Here is a 20,180-nt window from a genome sequence, read left to right on the forward strand (position 1 = left end):
GCAAGCCCACGATGTTACAGTGCCACTCCCTGGCACCATCAGGCTCCTCTCCCACTCCCCCGTGGTCGGGTTCAGAATACTCTTCTGAGTTGGAGGTTGAGTTTTCTGTCTCCTGACGCAGCTGGTACTGCTCGCGGTCCTGGCACCGCAGAGTTGTGGACTCGTCGGCACCGGCGGTATCCTTGCTACCTCAGTGGCAGGGCCCAGTACAATGGCCCTTTTGGACTCCTTGGGCCTATCATCAGGGTCAGGGCTCTAGGGCCACATCAGTGGCGTCCGCACACTGTGCCTCCCCCCCCACACTCCCCCCAGCAACATTGATGTCTCGCCACACCTCCAGGGCTCCAGAGGACCCCGCACAAGACAAAGACTCTGGGCCGTCACACTTAGGCGCGGCACCCGAACCAGCGCCACCAGTTGTACTGGAGCCACCTCCCGTCATGGGGGGAGCAACACACCCGACCCAGCTTCCAGGGAGCCAGAAGGGCAGGAAAACCTGGTCCCACGGGCCTCCTCCTCCTCTTTGCTGGACGAGGCGGTGGCAGGCATCACCACCACTCTGCCAGCAATGGACACCAGGGGATACCAGGACCTTCTTAGGAGGGTGACTCTAAACCTCCAGGTGGAGGAAATCACGGAGGAGTTGGACCCAATGGTGGACATCCTTGCCCCAGAGGGTCCATCTAGGTTGGCCTTGCCCCTGATAAGAACGATTCAGAACGCTACTAGGGTGCTCTGGCAGACTCCGGTCTCAATACCACCCACCGCTAAAGGGTTGGTGAGATGCTATTTTGTGCCACCGAAAGGGTATGAATACCTTTTCACCCACCCCAACCTGGAGACTCTAGTGGTTGATGCGGCAAACCATAAGGAGCGACAGGGGCAGCCAGGTCCCGCTCCAAAGTCACAGGATGCTAAGAAGCTGGACCTTTTCGGCTGAAAGGTCTACTCAACTGGGGGGCTCCAGCTTCGAGTGGCCAACCAGCAAGCGGGACTCAGCTGCTATGCTTTCAATTCCTGGGGCACATTAGCAAAGTTTCAGGAGTTGCTCCCGGCTGACTCGCGCAAGGAGTTTAATGTGCTTCTCGAAGAGGGCAGGGTGGTCTCAAGATCCTCCCTCCAGCTGCGTTAGACGTGGCAGACTTGGTGGCTCGGACTATGGCCTCTGCCATTACAATGAAACGCAGCGCGTGGCTGCAGGTGTCCGGGATACCACAGGAGGTCCAGAACATGATCCAGGACCTGCCCTTTGACTGTGCAGACTTGTTTGCCCAAAATACGGACTCTTGCTTGCACAGTCTTAAGAGCTTGTGGGTGACTCTAAAGTCTTTGGGGATCCACACCCCCTGCATCCCAAAGACATCCATTTAAGCCTAAGCCCCTGTCCCGCTTCTATTCTGGGCCCCCAAGGCGAGATTCGTGCAAGAGATTGGGCAGGAATAATAGGAGGTTCCCGTCCCAGTCCTCCTCAGGCCAAGGCCAGGGTTCTTCCAAACAGCCCCTCTGGCCCGAAGCCAAACTTATGAAGATGTGCTCGAGGACGGAGCACCAACACCAAGCTTGGATCCTTATCCCCTCTTTGTGAATTGACTGTCCCACTTCTACTGTGCTTGGTCCCAGGTCACGTCAGATTGCTGGGTCCTGAGCACGGTGGATATGGGATATTCTGTTCCCTACCACCCTCCCTTCTCTGTCCCTCTTCAGGGACCCTTCTCATGAACAACTCCTGCAGGAGGTGCAATCACTCCTCGCTCTAGGGGCAATAGAGGCGGTTTCTCAGGAGTTTGGGGCAAGGGGTTCTACTTCCGCTATTTCCTCGTCCCAAAGGCCAAGGGTGGGCTCCAGCCTATCCTGGATCTGCGAGACCTCAACACATTCATAAGGAAAGTGAAGTGTCATATGGTCTCTCTGGCTTCCATCATTCCTTCCTGGGGAACTGGTATGCCGCCCTTGACTTGAAAGATGCATACTTTCATATCTCCATTATCCCGGCCCACAGACAGTTTCTTCGCTTTGTGGTCAGTGGCCAGCACTACCAGTTCAGGGTGCTCCCATTTGGGCTTTCGGCGGACCCCTGGGTATTCATGAAGTGTATGGCGGTCGTGGCAGCCTTCCTCCGCAAATGTCAGGTGCAAGTGTTCCTGTACCTGGATGACTGGCTCATCAAGGCCAAGTGGCAAGCATAGGCTGCGGAGCATGTGTTTCTGGCTCGGGCCACATTCCGCAGGCTGGGCCTCATACTGAATGTGCCCAAATCCACACTGGCCCCGATGCAGAGAATAGAATTCATAGGAGCTCTCTTGGACTCCATGCAGGCCAGGGCGTTCCTGCCTGAGCTGCACTTTCAAGCACTCAGGGACATTATCAAAAACCTTCGCCAATTCCCCACAACAATGGCCAGAAATTGCATGAACTGTTGGGGCATATGGCGGCCTGCATGTATGTTGTCCAGCACGCCAGGTTGCGCCTTCGGCCTCTCCAGGTGTGGTTGGCGCAGATGCACAGGCCCAGCAGGGACCCGCTGGACAGAATAGTTACCCTCCCCCCTTGCATTCTCAAGTCTCTCTGCTGGTGGCTGCAGCCACAAGTGGTCTGTGCGGGAGTATCCTTTGCCAAACCCCAACCTACGCTATTGCTGGTCACGGACACCTCGACGCTTGGTTGTGGAGCGCACGCAATATCAGAACTCAAGGCCTATGGTCGCATGCAGAACTATCGCTGCACATCAATGTAAGGGAGCTGAGGGCGGTTCGTCTGGCATGCCAAGCGTTCCAGGCCCTCCTGCAGGGCACATGCAGGGCTGATGGACAACACAGCGATGTTCTATATAAACAAACAGGATGGTGCTCGCTCCTCTCCCCTGTGCCAGGAAGCCCTCGAGCTGTGGGATTTTTGCATCGTCCACTTGATGCACCTAGAGGCATCTCACCAACGAGCTAGCCGATTGCCTCAGCTGCTCATTTCATGGTCACGAATGGTCCCTCAGGGCAGACATCGCGCTCTTGATTTTCCAGAGATGGGGCTTTCCCCATGTAGACCTGTTTGCGACGCAGTGCAACAGGTAGTGCTAGTGGTTCTGCTCGTTTCTGAACCACAGCCCAGGCTCCATCGCAGACACCTTTCACCTTTTCATGGACGAGTCACCTGTTGTACGCATTCCTGCCCTTCCCGCTTAGACACAAGTCCTCCTCAAGACTCACCGGGAGGGGGCTTCCTTGATCCTCATAGCGCCAGCGTGGCCCCGCCAGCACTGATTCACTATGCTGTTGAATCTCTCAGTGGACAGGCCACTTGCCCTTCCCGTGTGCCTGACCCTCATTACACAGGACCACGGCTATCTCCAACACCCCAACCTGGAGTCCCTCTATCTCACGGCGTGGAAACTCCATGGTTGAACCCACTTGAGCTTCAGTGTGCAGACCCAGTGAGGGATGTCCTGCTGGGAAGTAGGAAACCCTCCACTCGTGTCACGTACCTGGTCTCTGCAGGGGGCAGCCCTCTACAGCAAGCACCAATTCCCCTTGTTTTGGACTAGCTACTATACCTCAAGCAGCAGGGGATGGCAATATAATCTCTCAGGGTACACCTGACTGCCATTTTGGCCTTCTACCTGGGGGCAGCTGGTAGGTCAGTCTTCGGCAATCTCAGGTGGGCTGGTTTCTCAAGGGCTTGGACAGACTTTATCCCCAGGTGCAATGGCCTGTTCCCCAGTGGGACCTCAACCTGGTCCTGTCCGCGCTCATGAGGCCCCCTTTCGAGCCCATGGTAACCTGCCCTCTGTCCTGCCTTTCCTGGAAGGTGGCCTTTCTGGTGGCCATAACCTCGGCCAGAAGGGTCTCCGAGCTCAAAGCGCTGACTTCCGAGCCTCCCTATACCATCTTTTATAAAGACAAGGTGCTGTTATGCCCTCATCCCGCATTTCTACCAAAGGTAGTCTCCCAGTTTCATGTGGACCAGGACATTTTTACCTCTGTTTTTCCCTAAGCCACATGCCAGTAACAGAGCAAATGCTCCATTCCCTGGATGTCAGGCGTGCCCTAGCATTCTACATTGAGCGCACAGAGCCATTTCGTAAGTCACTATAGCTCTTTACTGCAATTGCAGAGAGAATGAAGGGCCTACCCATCTCGTCCCAGCGCATTTCATTGTGGATCACGACCTGTATCAGGACATGTGACAACCTGGCTAAGATTCTAGCCGCTCCGCTGACAGCCTACTCCACAAGAGCACAGACTTCATCTGCAGCATTCCTTGTGCAGGTCCCTATCCATGACATATACAAGGCAGCAACGTGGTCTTCCATCCACATCTTCACGTCACCCTATGCCAGTACCCAACAGGCAAGGGACGATGCAGCCTTTGGCAGGGCAGTCCTGCATTCAGCGTCCAGGTAAACTCCGACCCCTCCCCCAGGGAATCTGCTTGGAAGTCACCTATTGGAATGCACATGAGCATTCACTCGAAGAATAAAAGACGGTTACCTACCTCTTGTAACTGTTGTTCTTCAAGATGTGTTGCTCATGTCCATTCCAAATCCCACCCGCCTCCCCTCTGTCGGAGTATTCCAGCAAGAAGGAACTGAACAGGCAGCGGGTCGGCAGGGATCTATATACACCGCCATGAAGGCGCCACTCCAGGGATCTCCACAGCCGACCCGACAGGTACCGCTAGGGGAAAAACCTTCTGACAATCGTGCACATGGTGCACGCACACCTATTGGAATGGACATGAGCAACACATCTTGAAGAACAATAGTTATGAGAGGTAGGTAACTGTTTTTTCCATTATACTGTAGGTAGGAAAATGTGATATAGTTTTTTCCAGAAAGTAACACCCAGAGGACTGTGGCTGTTTTTTGTACATTAGTGCGAGGCTAACTGATGTATACCCTGTTCATAAATGTGGGGTTGTAGATTTCTTCCTGGGAGGGTGTGTGTTTAGAGCGATTCTGACCCTGGTCATGACAGCAGATTTGCAAAAGTAGAAGAAATTGAGACAAGGAGGTGATCTCTAGCTGGCCCAGTGGTATAATGTGCTTCCCATTTCACTTCTCGAGATCTGGATCTGAACATGTTTTAGGGTTGTAAGTGTAATGAGTGAGTTTGTATCAGTCTAGATATCTAGGCATGCAGCCATATGCTGGCACAGAAAACAGCAGCCGTCTGCAGTGAACATATCACCCTAGTGCTCTGCCCTTTGCACTGGCTCCCCATGGAATACACAGCCCATATTCACGTTTCCCCTCCATGGGATTGGTCCTAGTAACCTGAGAGATTGCCTCCCCCTCCCCCGCAACTATGACCTTAACAGCAACATCCTGCTGGAATGGTGAAACAGTACGCCACTGGGGTTACGCTTGTCAATGTGACAAACAGAACTTTCCCAGGAGCAGGAGCTAGCCTACAGACCTTGTTCCCACCAAGAGATAAGGAATCGTCACCCCACCCCATTTAGAACATACTGGAAACTTAATTTCTTCAATGTAGCTTTCCATCGCTAAGCTCTTCACATATACAGACACCTCACCATAGACATGCCTATTAACTCACACACACAAACAGCTCCACAGGCTGGGGAAGAGGAAAGAGAAAGTGGTGGTCCTATTATTTCTATTTTTAAATACTTGGGAGGCCCTGAGGTACTATAGTGTTGAGTGCTATGTAGTATCTAGATAGACAGACTCTGTGGTGCTGTAGAAATAGGTTTATAGATTAGAGATGTAAAATACTAAACGGTTAACTGGTAAGCATTAGTCTTACCGGTTAACCGACCCTAACCATTAACCCCCAGCCCCGGGGCCGATTACACGACATAATTTTAATTGTTTAAACGGTTAACTTTTTTAATGGATATTTACATCCCTACTACAGATATGGCGCTTTATAGATAGGTTGAGATCTGCGGGCTGATTTTCAGAGAGTTTAAGTGTTCACAGTTGCTATCAATGAGGGATGTGGGTGTTCAGCCCTTTTGACGGGCTTCTGCTCTGCAGTGGATACTTAGTCACAACCCACTTCTTGCCCCAACGGATAGCTGGGGAAGATGAGAGATGAGAGAGCTTGTTATAAGTCAGGATTGAAATATGTTAACAGAAGAGTCCAAGAAAGCTTATGTACAGCCCTGCACTAGCCAGTGCTAAAATTACACATAACCCACGTGTCAGCACATCTGCTTTCTCACTGACTGTCCTTTAAAAATTCATGGGTGGTTCATGCACGTCTCTCTCCAGCTGAAGGAGCAGCTGTCTCAGGCTGAACAAACTCATAACAGTGAGCTAGAAGGGATGAAAAAGGAGATCTCCCAGCTGACGCAGGCACTCCACCAGCGTGACATTGCTATCGCCTCGGCCAGCGGGTCCACTTCTGACATGGAGCAACGAATGAGAATGGAGATTGAAAGAATAGAGAGGAAAGCTGTGGAGCACAGGGTAAAAATGACTGAAGGCTCTTTCTCTGTCTCTACGGCCCTTGGGGCCCTGAGGGTTGCAGCACTGGGTCCTGCATTTCAGCTAAGCTAATGCTTTCCTTCCCTCTTTTGTTTTTAGCCTTGGGATCCAGAGACTGGCATGATCAGAGCAAGGGACTGGAGAGCCTCCCAGGAAAGCTTTCTAACCCTGTTGTGTCCCCCGCAGCCTCGTGCTTTCCTGACCAAACCTGTTGCCATTATTTGTCTTTCCTGCTGAAAGGGGTGTGGAAAAGAATTTCTGAGCATGGTTTGAGTGAGGAGGATCCTGTTGTAGCTGCCTATGGAGCTCTGGCATTATCTAGGCTGTCAGCTGTGTGGAGGGAAAAGGGTAGAGAAGCTTTCCTTGAGCAAAGAGGAACTTTTGACAATCTTTACTTGATAAAGGTGAATCAACTCATTGTTCCATGTAGTACCAAAGTAGCAGCAGCTTTCAGCTCAGTTTAGAGATGCTTAAAACAAGAGCAGAATGGTGCTGCTGTCTCTGGAAAGTCAGTCTGTTTATTGAGGTAGATCTGACCTGAAAATCAACAGAGAATCCCACAAGAAGTGGAAATGTGGATGAGTTGCTAAGGAGAAGTACAAAAGAATATCACAAGCAAGGAGGGACAAAATCAGGCTAAAGCACAGAATGAGTTACACCTTGTAAGGGACTTAATAGGCAATAAGAAGAGGTTCTTTAAATACATTAGGAGCAAAACAAAGATGAAGGAAACTAGGTCCTTTACTTAGAGGGGAAGGAGAGCTAAGAAGCAACATTAAGAAAGTTGAGGTGTTTAATGACTGTTTTGCTTCAGATACTCAACACGATTAATGTTAACAATGGGGAAGGAACACAAGCCAAAATAGGGAGAGAACAGGTTAAAGAATATTTAGATAAGGTAGATGTATTCAAGTTGGCAGGGCCTGATTAAATTCATTCTAGGGTACTTAAGGAGCTAGCTGAAGAATCTCAGAACAGTTAGAAATTATCTTTTGGGAACTCCTGAAGGACAGGTGAGGTCCCAGAGGACTGGAGAAGGGCAAACATAGTACCTATCTTTAAAAGGGGGAATAAAGAGGACGCAGGGAACTTTGATACCTTGCAAGATACTGGAACAAATTATTAAACAATCAGTTTGCAAACACCTGGAGGATAACAGGGTTATAAGGAATAGTCAGCATGGATTTGTCAAGAACAAATCATGCCAAACCAACCTAATTTCCTTCTTTGATAGGGTTACTAGCCTGGTGGATAGGGAGGAAGCAGTAGAAGTGATATCTCTTGATTTTCGTAAGGCTTTTGACACAATTCCACATGATATTTTCATAAGCAAACCAGGGAATTGTGGTCCAGATGAAATTACTATAAGGTGGAATAACTGGCTAGATGGTAATACTGCTGAAAAAGATCAGGGGATTATAGGGGAACACACACTGTATGAGTCAACAGTGTGATGCAGTTGCAAAAAAGGATAATGTCATTCTGGGGTGTATTAACAGGAGTGTCATAATGTAAGACATAGCAGGTAATTGTCCAACTCTGCTTGTATTGCTGAGGCCTCAGTTGGACTAGTGTGTCCAAAACAGGGCACCAACCTTTAGGAAACATGTGGACAATTTGTTGCTCTCCTCTGAACTCTCTCCAAATGTGATAAAAGGTTTAGAAAATCTGGACTATGAGGAAAAGTCAACAAAACTGGGCATGTTTATTCTTGAGAAAAGAAGACTGAGCGGGACCTGATAACAGCCTTAATATATTAAGGGCTTTTATAAAGAGGATGGTGATTGATTGTTCTCCATGTCCTCTGAAGGTAGGATGAGAAGTAATAGGCTTAATCTGCAGCAAGGGAGATTTAGGTTAGATATTAGGAATAACTTTCTAACTATTAATTAAACTCTGGAATAGGCTTCCAAGGGAAGCTGTAGCATCCTCATTATTGGAGATTTTTAAGAACAGGCTGGACAAACACCTGGTCAAGGTGGTCAAGGTTTAATTGGTCCTGCCTCAGTGCAGGGGGCTGGACGTGATGACTTTTCAAGGTCCCTTCCAGGCCTTCATTTCTATGATTCTGTGAATTCAATTTGAGATGTCTTACATTAATTCGACTTTGGCAATAAAATCCTATAAACCAATGTGAAAATAGGCTGGCTTGGACTGTGTACAACTAAATAAGTTGTACAGGTGCCATTGCAAACTTAGTGGGGACTATAACACAGAACTTGCTTTGTAAGCTACATTAGCATTTGAGCTAAAAGTGGGAAAAGAGAGCATGTAGGTCTTTGATTAGTTATTTGTGTTCATCCTGTCTTCTCAGGTGATTCTGGTTCAGTTGGAAACCCTGAGGCTGGAGAACCGTCACCTCTCTGAGATGTTGCAGAAGGTGGAGTCTAGTGTGTTGGGGGTATGGAATGTGGAATAGCAATTAGAAGACCTAGCAGTGTGGTAGCAATAGTATTAGCGCTTGTATATAATGCCTTTCGCACCTAGGCTGCCAAGTGCTTGATAAAGTTGGATAAGCATCATTCCCTCCTGTTGTACAGTTGAGGAAAGTGAGACCCAGAGATTATGATGATAGCTTGCTTTTATATAGCGCTTTTCATCAGTAGATTTCAAAGGACTTGAGAGAGGAGGTTGATGTCATTATCTCTGTTTCACAGGTGGAGAAACTGAGGCACAGAAAGGGGGAGGTGACTTGCTTAAGGCCACCCACCAGATCAGTGGCAGAGCGGGGATAGAACCCAGGACTCCCAATCCCTGGTTCAGTGCCCTAGCCACTGGCTCCTGCTGCCTCCTCTCATCACATTGTAGTAAATGCCATGTTTTTATCAGCTTGTCTTCTAGCTTTGAGCTGATTCAAGAGTCTGACTATAAATCCCAGATGCCTCCTCCACAAGTTTGAGAGCTATAAGTACTCTGGCTCTTGTAGCTACTGCACTGAAAATACATTTTACTTCCTGGTGAGAGGGAATTTGCTAGACTTTCCCCCCTCTCTTTAGTCAGTAGGCACTGGCAGAGATGTGGTGTTGAAAAACATCATATAAATCTACAGAAAATCCGTTGGACTTGCTGCTACCACTAGATGTTGCTTTGGGCGGTAGTTCTGAATAATAGGGAGGGAGAGAAAGATGGGGCTTAGCATAAAGGCTGGAATATACTGGTCACTATTGCAGAGATTTCTCAGAGCAAAATATCCTTTCAGCCTGGGTTACTCCCCACCTGTGCAATGCACAGGAAAGTAAAATCAATGACACTAAAATGAAGTAGCAGCAACATTCCGAGGGAAGATATTTCTGTGGCATTTTATTTTAGTGGGTGTAGGATGGAACTAATGATGTCTACTTTGTAGGCAGTATTTTATATAACCAAAATCAGCATGTCGTAGGGGGTGAGATGGCTGGATTCAGGCAACAGAAAACCTACTAGAGCTGTTTGGGAATATTTTATCCAAACTTTTTTCAGGGGAAAATATGAGGGGAGACGACAAACGTTCAGTTTTTGATCATGTTTTTCAACCAGCTCTAAAACGTACTAAGCTGTCGGGAGTCTGCAGTTTGTGCAAGAGAAACAGTTTTCTCGGGGGCCGATCTGAGACTCCCAGGAACTAAGGACCATCCCAAACCTCACCATCTTCCCATTGAAGTGCTAGGCACACATGTCCAACCTGCTTTCTTTTTAATGTAAACAGAGAGTCACACAGACCTCTTCAAAAAAACCAAAACAAACAAACCAACCCTGACAACCCCACCAAAACACAATTGCATGCTGCATGTACAGCTCTCCTCCCTTGGTAGAGGATGAGAAAGAGAACAAACCACATGTGGCAGATGTTAGTCTTATTGCTTAATGCACAACTAGATAGTGCTGAGATACTGTGGACATAAGGGCATGGTAAGAACCTGAATAGAATGGAATAGACCGTGAGGACCGTGATAGCAGCCAGTTTGAATTGCCAAGCCTATCAGCAAGCTGAAGACTAACTAGTGGTCTCTGAACTTTTTCCAAGGTACAGCTTTGGGATTGTCTGTGAATGGACAAAAAGAAAGAGGGGGAAGTCTATAGAGGAAAAATAGTTGGGAAATAGAAATTTCCTTTCCCCAGTTAGAAAAAGGGGCAGGGAGAGAACTAGATGCCAAAAACTGAATCACTGTAGTTATGTACAAACAACCCATTTCTGCTTTTGAAAGACTTAACAATGTAAAGTATCAGAGGAGTAGCCGTGTTAGTCTGGATCTGTAAAAAGCGACAAAGAGTCCTGTGGCACCTTATAGACTAATAGACATATTGGAGCATAAGCTTTCGTGGGTGAATACCCACTTCGTCAGATGCATGTAGTGGAAGATTTCGTGGGTGAATACCCACTCCGTCAGATGCATGTAGTGGAAATTTCCACTACATGCATCTGACGAAATGGGTATTCACCCACGAAAGCTTATGCTCCAATACATCTGTTAGTCTATAAGGTGCCACAGGATTCTTTGTCGCTTTTAACAATGTAAGTAAGTAATGTGTGAAACTCAGAGAAAAGATTGGAAGTGGTATTTCAGAACTAGATACATTTCTGCTCATGCCCACAGACCCGGCATTGGCTATGTGTGTGTGGGGGTGGGGGGGAGGGATGGGGAAGGGAGAAGGGGCACGCGGAGGGAGTTTCTTTTGTCTATAATGGGCTCTTGGAGGCAGAATTCTAGATTTGTCAGTCCCATGTCATTACTTTACCACTTTGCTGCAGCAGGAAAGAAGTTGTTCCTTATGTAAAGCCCATTCAAATAAATAGAAGGTGCCTCGTTCATCTAGCCACCCCAGTGCAAACACACTTGTTTGGGTGTACCTGAGGAGTCATTTAGCAGTTAAGTGACTCTCAAATTTGGCTTCAAAGTTCACACCCAGCTGAGATGAATGAAAGAAATTCACATCTCTGCTTATTTGATTAGCTCATTCTGTCTGGTTGCAGACTCAATAAGAGAGCAACAATTGATTTACCCTCTGGAGGTATCATTGCTAGTAAAAAGCCTGGAAATTTCACTCCTTAAAACGGGACTCCTAGAATACATTCTAGGCAGAATGTGGTCCATCTGTGCTCTGGATCTAGATTATCTCTGTCAAAATCCGGAAAAATAGAAGTTTGGATTGACTTCAACATCTCTCCCTTTGTTAGGCAAAAGATGTCCCTGTAACAGACATCCAAGAAAGCTACACCACAGCACTAAATAAATTAGAGTCTGAGAACCAGCAACTGCAGAAGGACCTGGCAGAGACTAGAGCTAAGTTAGAGTTCTCCACTCAGGCCTGCCGGGACAAGTATGAAAGCATCGTGCAGCAAATGCAAAGCAAAGTCACTGAGATCAAGGATACAGAATGCAGGTGAGAGCATGGCATGGGGACAGAGGTTTTTATTATTATTATTATTACAAAGGAAAGTAGAAGGCAAACGAATAGGTTTCTGATGCCACATTTTGTACAGAATATCTACCCCAAAACTTTTACACAAGGCCATTCTGGAATTTGCCATTGTGCTTTAAATGGAGCAATAGCTTTTAGTCTGTTCTCTTCGTTCTTCAGTGCTGGCTGGCCTCTTAGGCTATGTCTACATAGCATTTTGGATTTCACAATGGGGCTCCCAGCCTGGGTTGACAGAGTTCGGTTAATGGGGCTTGCACTAGCAGTCTAAAAGTAGCTGTTTAGACAGTGCTTGGACTGTGCACCTCGGGCTCTGAAGTCTAGGGAGCGGGGCTGGACTTCAGAGCCCAAGCTGCACCTACAAAGTACTGTCTACACAGCTACTTTTAGACCACTAGTGTGAGGCCTGCTAACCCAGATCTGTCAAGTCGGGCTGGGCAACTCATTGCTGCAGGCTGTGTAGACATGCCCTTACTGGTGCTCTTCTTCATTGCCGCTATGCTTAGCTGCTTTTGTGTAGCAAAATTAGCACATATTTGAAGCATGCATGCATTCTCCTCAGTAAACGTGTACTGGTTTTTGTGGAGGAATTAGCTGTGGCACAGGAAGCTGTGGTCATAATAGGATGTTCCACAGACTGTAATACTTAAAATGACCAGAACAATAGAATAAATGGTGGTGTGAATTCCCTGAAGACTGGATGTACTTCTGGGGTCTTGTGAAAACAAGTGATAGCAGCCAGTTTGAATTGCCAGGCCTATCAGGAAAGTGAAGACTAACCTTTCTGAACTTTTCCAAGAAAAGGACCTTGGATAAGATCTGTAAAACAGATCCTGACATTATATTTGTGCTTTCTGTCCTGCTCTCCAGAAGAACCCAGGAGCTGCAGCACAAACACGAGGAAGAAAGAAGGAAACTGCAGGCCAGGCTTGAAAAGACCATTCAGCACTACAAAGGAGAGATCCAGACTCTGAAAGCCCAGCATGTGTCGCCTGGGATGGGCGCTGTGTCTGGTGCAGCAGGCGGATTGAGCCCCCACATCAGCAGGAGCAGCTCTAAGGAATCCCTGTCCTCTGACTCGCTGCTGGGAGCAGACCCTTTGCCCCCTGTGCTGGATGGAAAACAAGATTTCACTGATGATGCATCCAGGGAGTCAGTCTCCAGTCAACAGAGAGAACTTGTGCCTTTGGTAAGTAGTAATATAGGGTTGTTGGTCACTGTTCAGAGAGAAGGGATATAGTCAGGAGTCTCCATTCTCTTATATGACAAATATAAGCAGGTTTCAGAGACCACCTTTTAAACACCACCATACTGTGTGTGCGTGTAGAGGTACGTTGTAACCCAAAGCCAGGAAAGCAAATAGTACAGGGATGATGAATACTGTAATAACTAGAATGACGGTTTGGAATAAGATTATTTCCCAGAACACTTTGGGGCAAGACTTTCTGCTGAAATACAAATTCTAAACTCCAAGTTGGTTCAGCTTTTAGTGAACTGCTTCTTCATACTGGAGTTGTATACCAACTGACATAAGCAACCCGCTTCAGTTATTAAATATTCTGTATCCGTATCTGTTTGGTGAAACTTGGCTCAGGCATTTAATATTTTGTAGGAGAGGGAAAACTGCTATGCTGAAAATATAGTGGATGGGGAGAATGAAATCAAGTTTCTGAGGTAGGAAATTAGTTCACATATTTTTCCTAGTACTGATTGGAGGACACTTGGAGTTTTTTGGTTCTCCCCACCCCATACACTGTACTTTGTCACTATTTTATGGCTCTTAAAGGGCTGCCACTGGTATATCATTCCCCTACAGCATTAGTAGAGAAAGGGAGCTTGCCAGCAGGCAGCATTTGTCACAAAAAAAAGAGGGGATTGGAGAAGTGGTAGTAAACTGGATGACACGAGCCGCTGCATATCTGTGAAAGGCCAGCATTTTCTGTCTTGGGTGAAATCCAAGAGGCTCTCTCTGGATGTGGAAATCACCAATTGTCTTCTCTTGACAAGAAATTGAAGGCAGGCTTTCCCTGATGGACAACAACTCCTTCCTGAGCTCATATTTTATCTCCCCTTCCCCTCCCCACACATTCCCTTCTCTGAATTTCCCCCCCTTGTTTTTAATGTAGTTTAAAACGTAGCTTCCAAATGTCCCCTTTCATGGGGTGAGCTGTCTGGGGGAGGCAAGTGAGTGGCAGAACCAGCTTCCGTTTTTATTTGAAAGAGTAGATGGCAATTTATCAACAAGGGCTGGCTGAAGAGGAGTGTGATGGGAGCTCAGTGCATTCCTCCCAGCTGCATGGGACTCGTGCCTCACAAACCCGTAATGTTCAAGGAGGCAGTACATAAAAGAAAGCAGGGACTTCATAGTCTGCTCAGAAACTCATTCCCGCAGTGGGGAGAGACAGGCAGCAGCAGGTGGGTGAGTAACATGCACGGGAAAAGGTGGCTAAACTCTGGTGATAAAACCATTGTAATGATTTAAACTTGTATTAGACCAGGGGTAGGCAACCTATGGCACGTGTGCTAAAGGCGGCACACGAGCTGATTTTCAGTGGCACTCACACTGCTCGGGTCCTGGCCACTGGTCCGGGGGGCTCTGCATTTTAATTTAATTTAAAATAAAGCTTCTTAAACATTTTAAAAACCTTATTTACTTTACATACAACAATAGTTTAGTTATATATTATAGACTTATAGAAAGAGACCTTCTACAAACATTAAAATGTATTACTGGCACGCGAAACCTTAAATTAGAGTGAATAAATGAAGACTTGGCACACCACTTCTGAAAGGTTGCCGACCCCTCCATTAGACAGTGGTTTTATACAACCTCTTTCATAGTCTTGAGTTACCCTAAAGCTGTGTAGAAAGTTCAACACTGAGTATAAAATCCTCGCCCCATTGAAGTCAACAGGAATTTTACCACCAACTTCCCCGGGGCCAGGATTCACCCTAGAAGTGCGGTGGTCGGGTAGGTAACTGTGGAAGTCATTTTCCACACAATAGTAGCTCCCACTTAGCCCTGGACATGCAAAGTCCTTGTTATGGAGAGTAGTTACATGCACCACGGTAGTGTTATAGGATTTTTCACTGCTGTTGGAGACTGGCTGAAGCTACCTGGAGAGTCAGTATCTCTCCCTGTGTGCCCTACAGCTAGCAACTAGGACTGAATTGTTGTATCAGTGACTTGTCTAAGCATGAGACCCTGACTTGGCCCAGAGGAGGGAATGTCAACACAACTCATGTAGTGCTGTACCTTTTGAAAGTATGACTGGAATCCTGTTTTTGCTGACCTTCAGGCTGGCACTCTTTTACTGTGACAGGCTGGAAGCATGCCCAATCTCTGCATTATTGATTTCATATTACTGCTGGCTTTTTGTGGCGTCCTGAGGGCCTTGTCCCTTGCTCATTCAAAATCTAGCCCCTTGCTGAGTGGCAAGGGACTTAGAAGCAGATGTCCCAGCTATGGTTCTTCCAGTGAGGCTTCTGTTCCTAAGTCATTTGTTAACTTAGCCACCCAGGGCCTCACTTTTAGAATGTCACTTTTTCCAGCTGACCTTTTAAGGTTCCTAATCTGCCACCTCAATAAAGTTCCATAATGACACAACTTAGATTCTAGGTTCCCTGAACATGTTGAAACTGCTTGTGGTTCAGTACAGTTTCACTTGAATTAAATGCACTGTTTTTTCCCCTCACAGTCAAATGCCAGAATATTGCATCTGTTGAAGCCTCCTGCTGCAGTTTGTGTGCCCATGAGCCCTGTTAACATCTCTGTTTTCCTTTAGTGCCCCCTGCCTACAGCTCCAATTGGCTCAATAGCAGCAAGGTTTTTGGAGGAGGAAGAAGTGAGATCTCAGCATATCCTGGAACGCTTAGATGCTCACATTGAGGAACTGAAAAGGGAGAGTGAAAGGACAGTGAAACAGTTCACACGCCAGAAGTAACAGCTCTTCAAGATCTGTGGATTTGAAGACTGGTTTAATTAAACCACATCAAACTGAGGGGGAAGGTACTCATGAGCCTAATATAACACAGAGCTTGCAGGAGAGATGTCCCCTCATTCCCCAAGCTAAATTAGCAGTGTGGAAAACAAGGAAATCATGCTCGTCTCTGGAGCAAAACACTTTGCGTGGTGGGAGTGATTGTGCTGGTGAAAGTACATCTCCATCTGAAACACTGACTCAGGAGGCTAGAGGTCTCTGTTCCAGGAGAGTGTGTGTGTTCACTGCCATGGAGATTGTGATGTCTTCCCAGAGCAAATTCCAGTGTAAACTATTTATTTAAAATTTATTTTTATATCTGTAAAAAAGATAAATAAAAGCAAAAGCAGAAAAATCCCTTCTCCCTGTTCTCATTTCTACTCCTCTTCTCTCCCCACCCCCCAAGGCACAAAGTAAATCTCTTTCAGCCAGTGAGTTTTCATTTGTATCCCATCTCCAAGGAATTAATCTGACCATCTGCTTCCAAGAGTTGTTATGCTCTTTTCAAAAAACAAGGTATACAGCAAGCCTAAGTGGGGGAGGAGACACTTTCCAAATGAAGCTCTCCTCTCCTAGTGTACTGTTTGGTAAATATTTCCTGGAGTTTCATGCAACTCCTACACCCGGCTGCTTGCGTGCTGTGCTGTTCATTTCCATCCGCTTCCATCTTGCTCTTATATTGCTTTCACAGATACTGAGGCAGTAAAATACTCAAGCAGAAAACAAAGGAAGGTGGCAGAATTCTCACTATGGTGATGGATATAAAAGAGGAGCAGTTGGAACAGAAGGTGAAGTCAAGTGTAAGGGATAAACACACATGAATGAGAGCCACTATATTTGTACAACAGCTGTATTACAGAGCACTGAGCAGCTGGTGGGAATTGTAAGAGTGGCTTTAGGAGTCAGGTCAGTGTGCCAGATAGCTTCTGAAAAGTTGTTTCATTCCAACAGGAGGAGTACATCTTAAGGCACTTGTCCTTGACTGTTTTCAGTGTGTTCTGTCACATCTAAGGGAACAGATTGGAGACCAAGCCTAATGCTTTTTTTGTTGATAATGAATTCCTAATCCACCCTCGCCAGCTCTTTTGTTTTATGTACTAGCCTCATTTATAAAGTGGACCGGATTGGCTAACCCAGTCACGTGGCAAGGTGGTGAGCTAATGCTGCCACATAGCTCTAGTAAGAGTCCTCACAATGAATAGGCCACTGAGCCAAAGTTATTGTAATAATTTGTCAGCTGACAAATCAGAAAGGATTTTATGTCCCTGTTAGAGATTCAAAGATTCCTAGGGGAGTTAGGTTCCCAGTTGCCATTGAAAGTCAATGGGAGTTGCACACCTAACACCTAGGTCCCAGCCATTGTCTTTCCTCCTGCTCCTTTGTTGTGCTTCCTTTCCCTGCTTTTCAGACTCCACCCTCCCATTCCATCTCCCCCATGCTCATCTGCCCCTCCTTGGCAAGGCTGTGGGTTCCCTGAGCATGATCCAGGTGGGCATTGATCCGCACTACTCAGTACTCTGCTGCATTAGCTTGACTCATAAATGCAGCTTGATTTAAAATGTACACTGTGCGGTATTGGCGTCTCCATCCCCACATTTGCCACTCCCTGTTTCTCTCTGTCCTTATTAGTTTTCCACAACTTTTAATCAGTTTCACACACTGAGAAGACCTGAAATCACAGACTGCATGAAGACTTGCCATAAGTGATAATCAGCTCCATCGATCCAGACCATCCAGTGAAGGTGGTAAGTAATGCCTGTTAAAACAAAGGCGTTATATTCTGTTGTTGGAAGCTTTTGCCTCATCCCCTCCCCTCTCAACAACTATGTGTCAGTGTATGTTTGAAAGCTCTCCTATGTTGCCTGGGGAATTTAAAAATGTGGAGGATTTGTGGATCCCACCAGCTGTCCTTGATAAATGTAAATGATGGTTCTAGAGCCATTCCAGAGACTGTTGTGCCATACAATGGGACCTAGTGCCCTTTTGCAATGTGATATTTATTATGGAAACTTCTTTTCCCATATAACATATAGGGCCTGAAGTCACACTATGGTGGCAGGATTTTCCAGCACGCATAGTGATGGTCTGACTCTCCTCTGGCTCTGACTTCAATTGGAGCAGAGGCAGGTCAATGAAAACAACTCAGCAAGGCCCTATATATAGGCTAACCACTAAGGCCAAAGGGGCAACAATAGCAAAGGATCTCAAGGCTTCCATGAGCTGAAGTATATAAACATTAGGGTGGTGGAATCCTGGCCATTTTCTAGTCAGTGGCAAAACTTCCATTGACTCCAATAGGGGCCAGGAGTTTGCTCTGTGATTAGCAAAATCTGGTAAATCCTGAAGTACATGATGGTTGCAGATGAGCAACACTAAAGGTTCTCATGTGTATAAAGCCTGTGCATGGATGACTAGAGAGGAAAGAAACTTAACAGACAGACTGTGCCATGAAAGGAGCAATTACTCCAGTTGCATCAGGCCGGGTTATACAGCCACACTCTGAGATATGAAGCCAATATTCCATTCGCTTGCATTTTATTACAGTGTATGAAAATACTATTCCATCACCATCCCATGCACCTAAATACGCTATTACATTTGGGCCATTATTGAAGCAATTAGCTATAATAATTGATAGATGGAGGAGCTGAGAGGCAGTTATCAAAGTTCTTCACTTGTATGTGTGTAGAATAATTTTCCAATATCAAAAAGGATGAGACCTCTGACATTAGCAAATCACAGCCGACAATGTGAATTCTTAGCTCAGAGTAATTACTTCTCTGCATGGCATAGGGTTACAGAAACTCTCCCAGTCCCCTTTGAGACTGAAGGATAATAGTCCATTTGAATTGGTGGGGAGAGTTGACTTATCAATAATGTGCACTATAAAACTGTAAAGTGTACCTGTCGTTTTGTGAGGAGGAGGAATAGGGTTGTTTATCCTGGGGGAGATGGCACAGTGAGTCCAGGCTTTATGGCACTTTTATCTGGGGCTGCAGGGTTTCCGTGCATTCATTTATGCCTTCTGAATGTTGAACATCCCTCAGAATAATTACTTGGTCCTAGCAGTTTTATAATTAATGACACTAGAATGTTTTTGTTTATTTGTTTTTGGTCTTTGAACTCATCCTTTTAATAACACCAAACTTCTGTTTCATTTAAAAAAATATGTGGAAACCAACTTGTAGTGAGTTGTGCCTTGATTTCTAGTCCGCACCACGTGAAACGGAAAGGCTGCCATCTTGGCAAGACTTTTAATGCTGGTCTTACCAGATATGTGACAGGGCATCAGATGTACAGTAGATTGTTCCTTATCCATGTGTGATATTGCATCTAGGTCATGTGTCTACTTAATCCAGGGGGGGATGGTGTACACACAGAGAGAGAGAGAGCGACTAAACCAAATTGGCTGGTTGTATTGAGGGTAATAACAGTATCCTATAGTCCAGGAGAGAAAATGAGTCCTGGAGACTCTTATCGTGATAGGTGATGGGAAATCTGTACAAAGAAACTATTTTTACTGCTATTGCTCTCTGAGCATCTGTTACATGAGTAGTTTGGGCTTCTCCTGCCCCAGTTCCAGCTTCTTTCCCCCTGCCATTTTACCTGCTGGGTGAAGGTCTAGGGACTTTCTTGTGACAAGCAGAGTTTTGGTAAGAGGAGCCAGAGCCTTGTCTCCCTCTAGCCATTTGCAGGGGCTTTACTATGGTCAGACTTCGGGAGCAAGCATAGGCTTCTGGGAGCAGCCTGTATCTGTGTTGTCCGGGTCTGTAGAGGCATGGGGCTGGCTGCTGGACCCTGAGCAGGAATACTTGCTGGGAATGAGGGCAGGCTGAAGGACTGCCCCTTGGAATCACACTCAAGGTATGCTACTGGCAGTCCCAGCTCTGGCAACATTGGATTCTGATGCCATGGTGATTGGATGGAACTGGTGTAACTGAACATGCCAAACTAGTCATTTCAGATGTTGAAATTCCCAGTGGCTAAAGGCCAGCCAGAGAGGTAACAGTTCACCAAATGGGCTGCGTATGCCTGGGTGGAACTGAAACACTGTAAGGATCCACTTGTATGAAATCAGAGAGCTCTGTCAAACCTCGTGGCCTTCTCCAGCTGAAAGCTGTGGTCCAAGGGAAAAGGCATTCCTCTGCCAGAGGCCAAAATAAAGCAGGACATGCTTCAACCAAGGCCCACAATAATGTTGTCATAATAGTCTTGGCTTAGTCTTCACAGAGCTTGTCAGAAAGGGTTTCCTTTTCTTCTGTCTGCATCCCTGCTGTGTTATGTATTCTGCTCTCCAGGGAATCACCTCCCTGCTGCTGGGATTACAACTATTAGCATTTCTGGGGGAGCAGCTGCCA

The 20,180-nt window shown here is 46.5% G+C and overlaps 1 protein-coding gene across 23 annotated transcripts in view; it reads left to right on the forward strand.

The window, feature by feature from the left end:
• Positions 1-16,192, forward strand: part of CEP63 (centrosomal protein 63) — a 43,857-nt gene extending 27,665 nt beyond the window's left edge. For 15 of the 23 annotated variants that reach the window (XM_034780830.1, XM_034780838.1, XM_034780833.1 and 12 more), the window contains 5 exons: positions 6,230-6,427; positions 8,760-8,846; positions 11,601-11,806; positions 12,713-13,031; positions 15,628-16,192. In XM_034780830.1, coding sequence (XP_034636721.1) covers positions 6,230-6,427; positions 8,760-8,846; positions 11,601-11,806; positions 12,713-13,031; positions 15,628-15,786 — 969 coding nt within the window. In that variant the 3' untranslated portion in view covers positions 15,787-16,192. The remainder of the gene's footprint in view (positions 1-6,229; positions 6,428-8,759; positions 8,847-11,600; positions 11,807-12,712; positions 13,032-15,627) is intronic. The other 8 variants (XM_034780843.1, XM_034780827.1, XM_034780825.1 and 5 more) reach the window with 4 other exon arrangements.
• The last annotated feature ends 3,988 nt before the right edge of the window (positions 16,193-20,180 follow it).

The sequence above is a fragment of the Trachemys scripta genome, chromosome 9, assembly GCF_013100865.1.
Source record: "Trachemys scripta elegans isolate TJP31775 chromosome 9, CAS_Tse_1.0, whole genome shotgun sequence".
Classification (NCBI taxonomy): Eukaryota; Metazoa; Chordata; order Testudines; family Emydidae; genus Trachemys; species Trachemys scripta.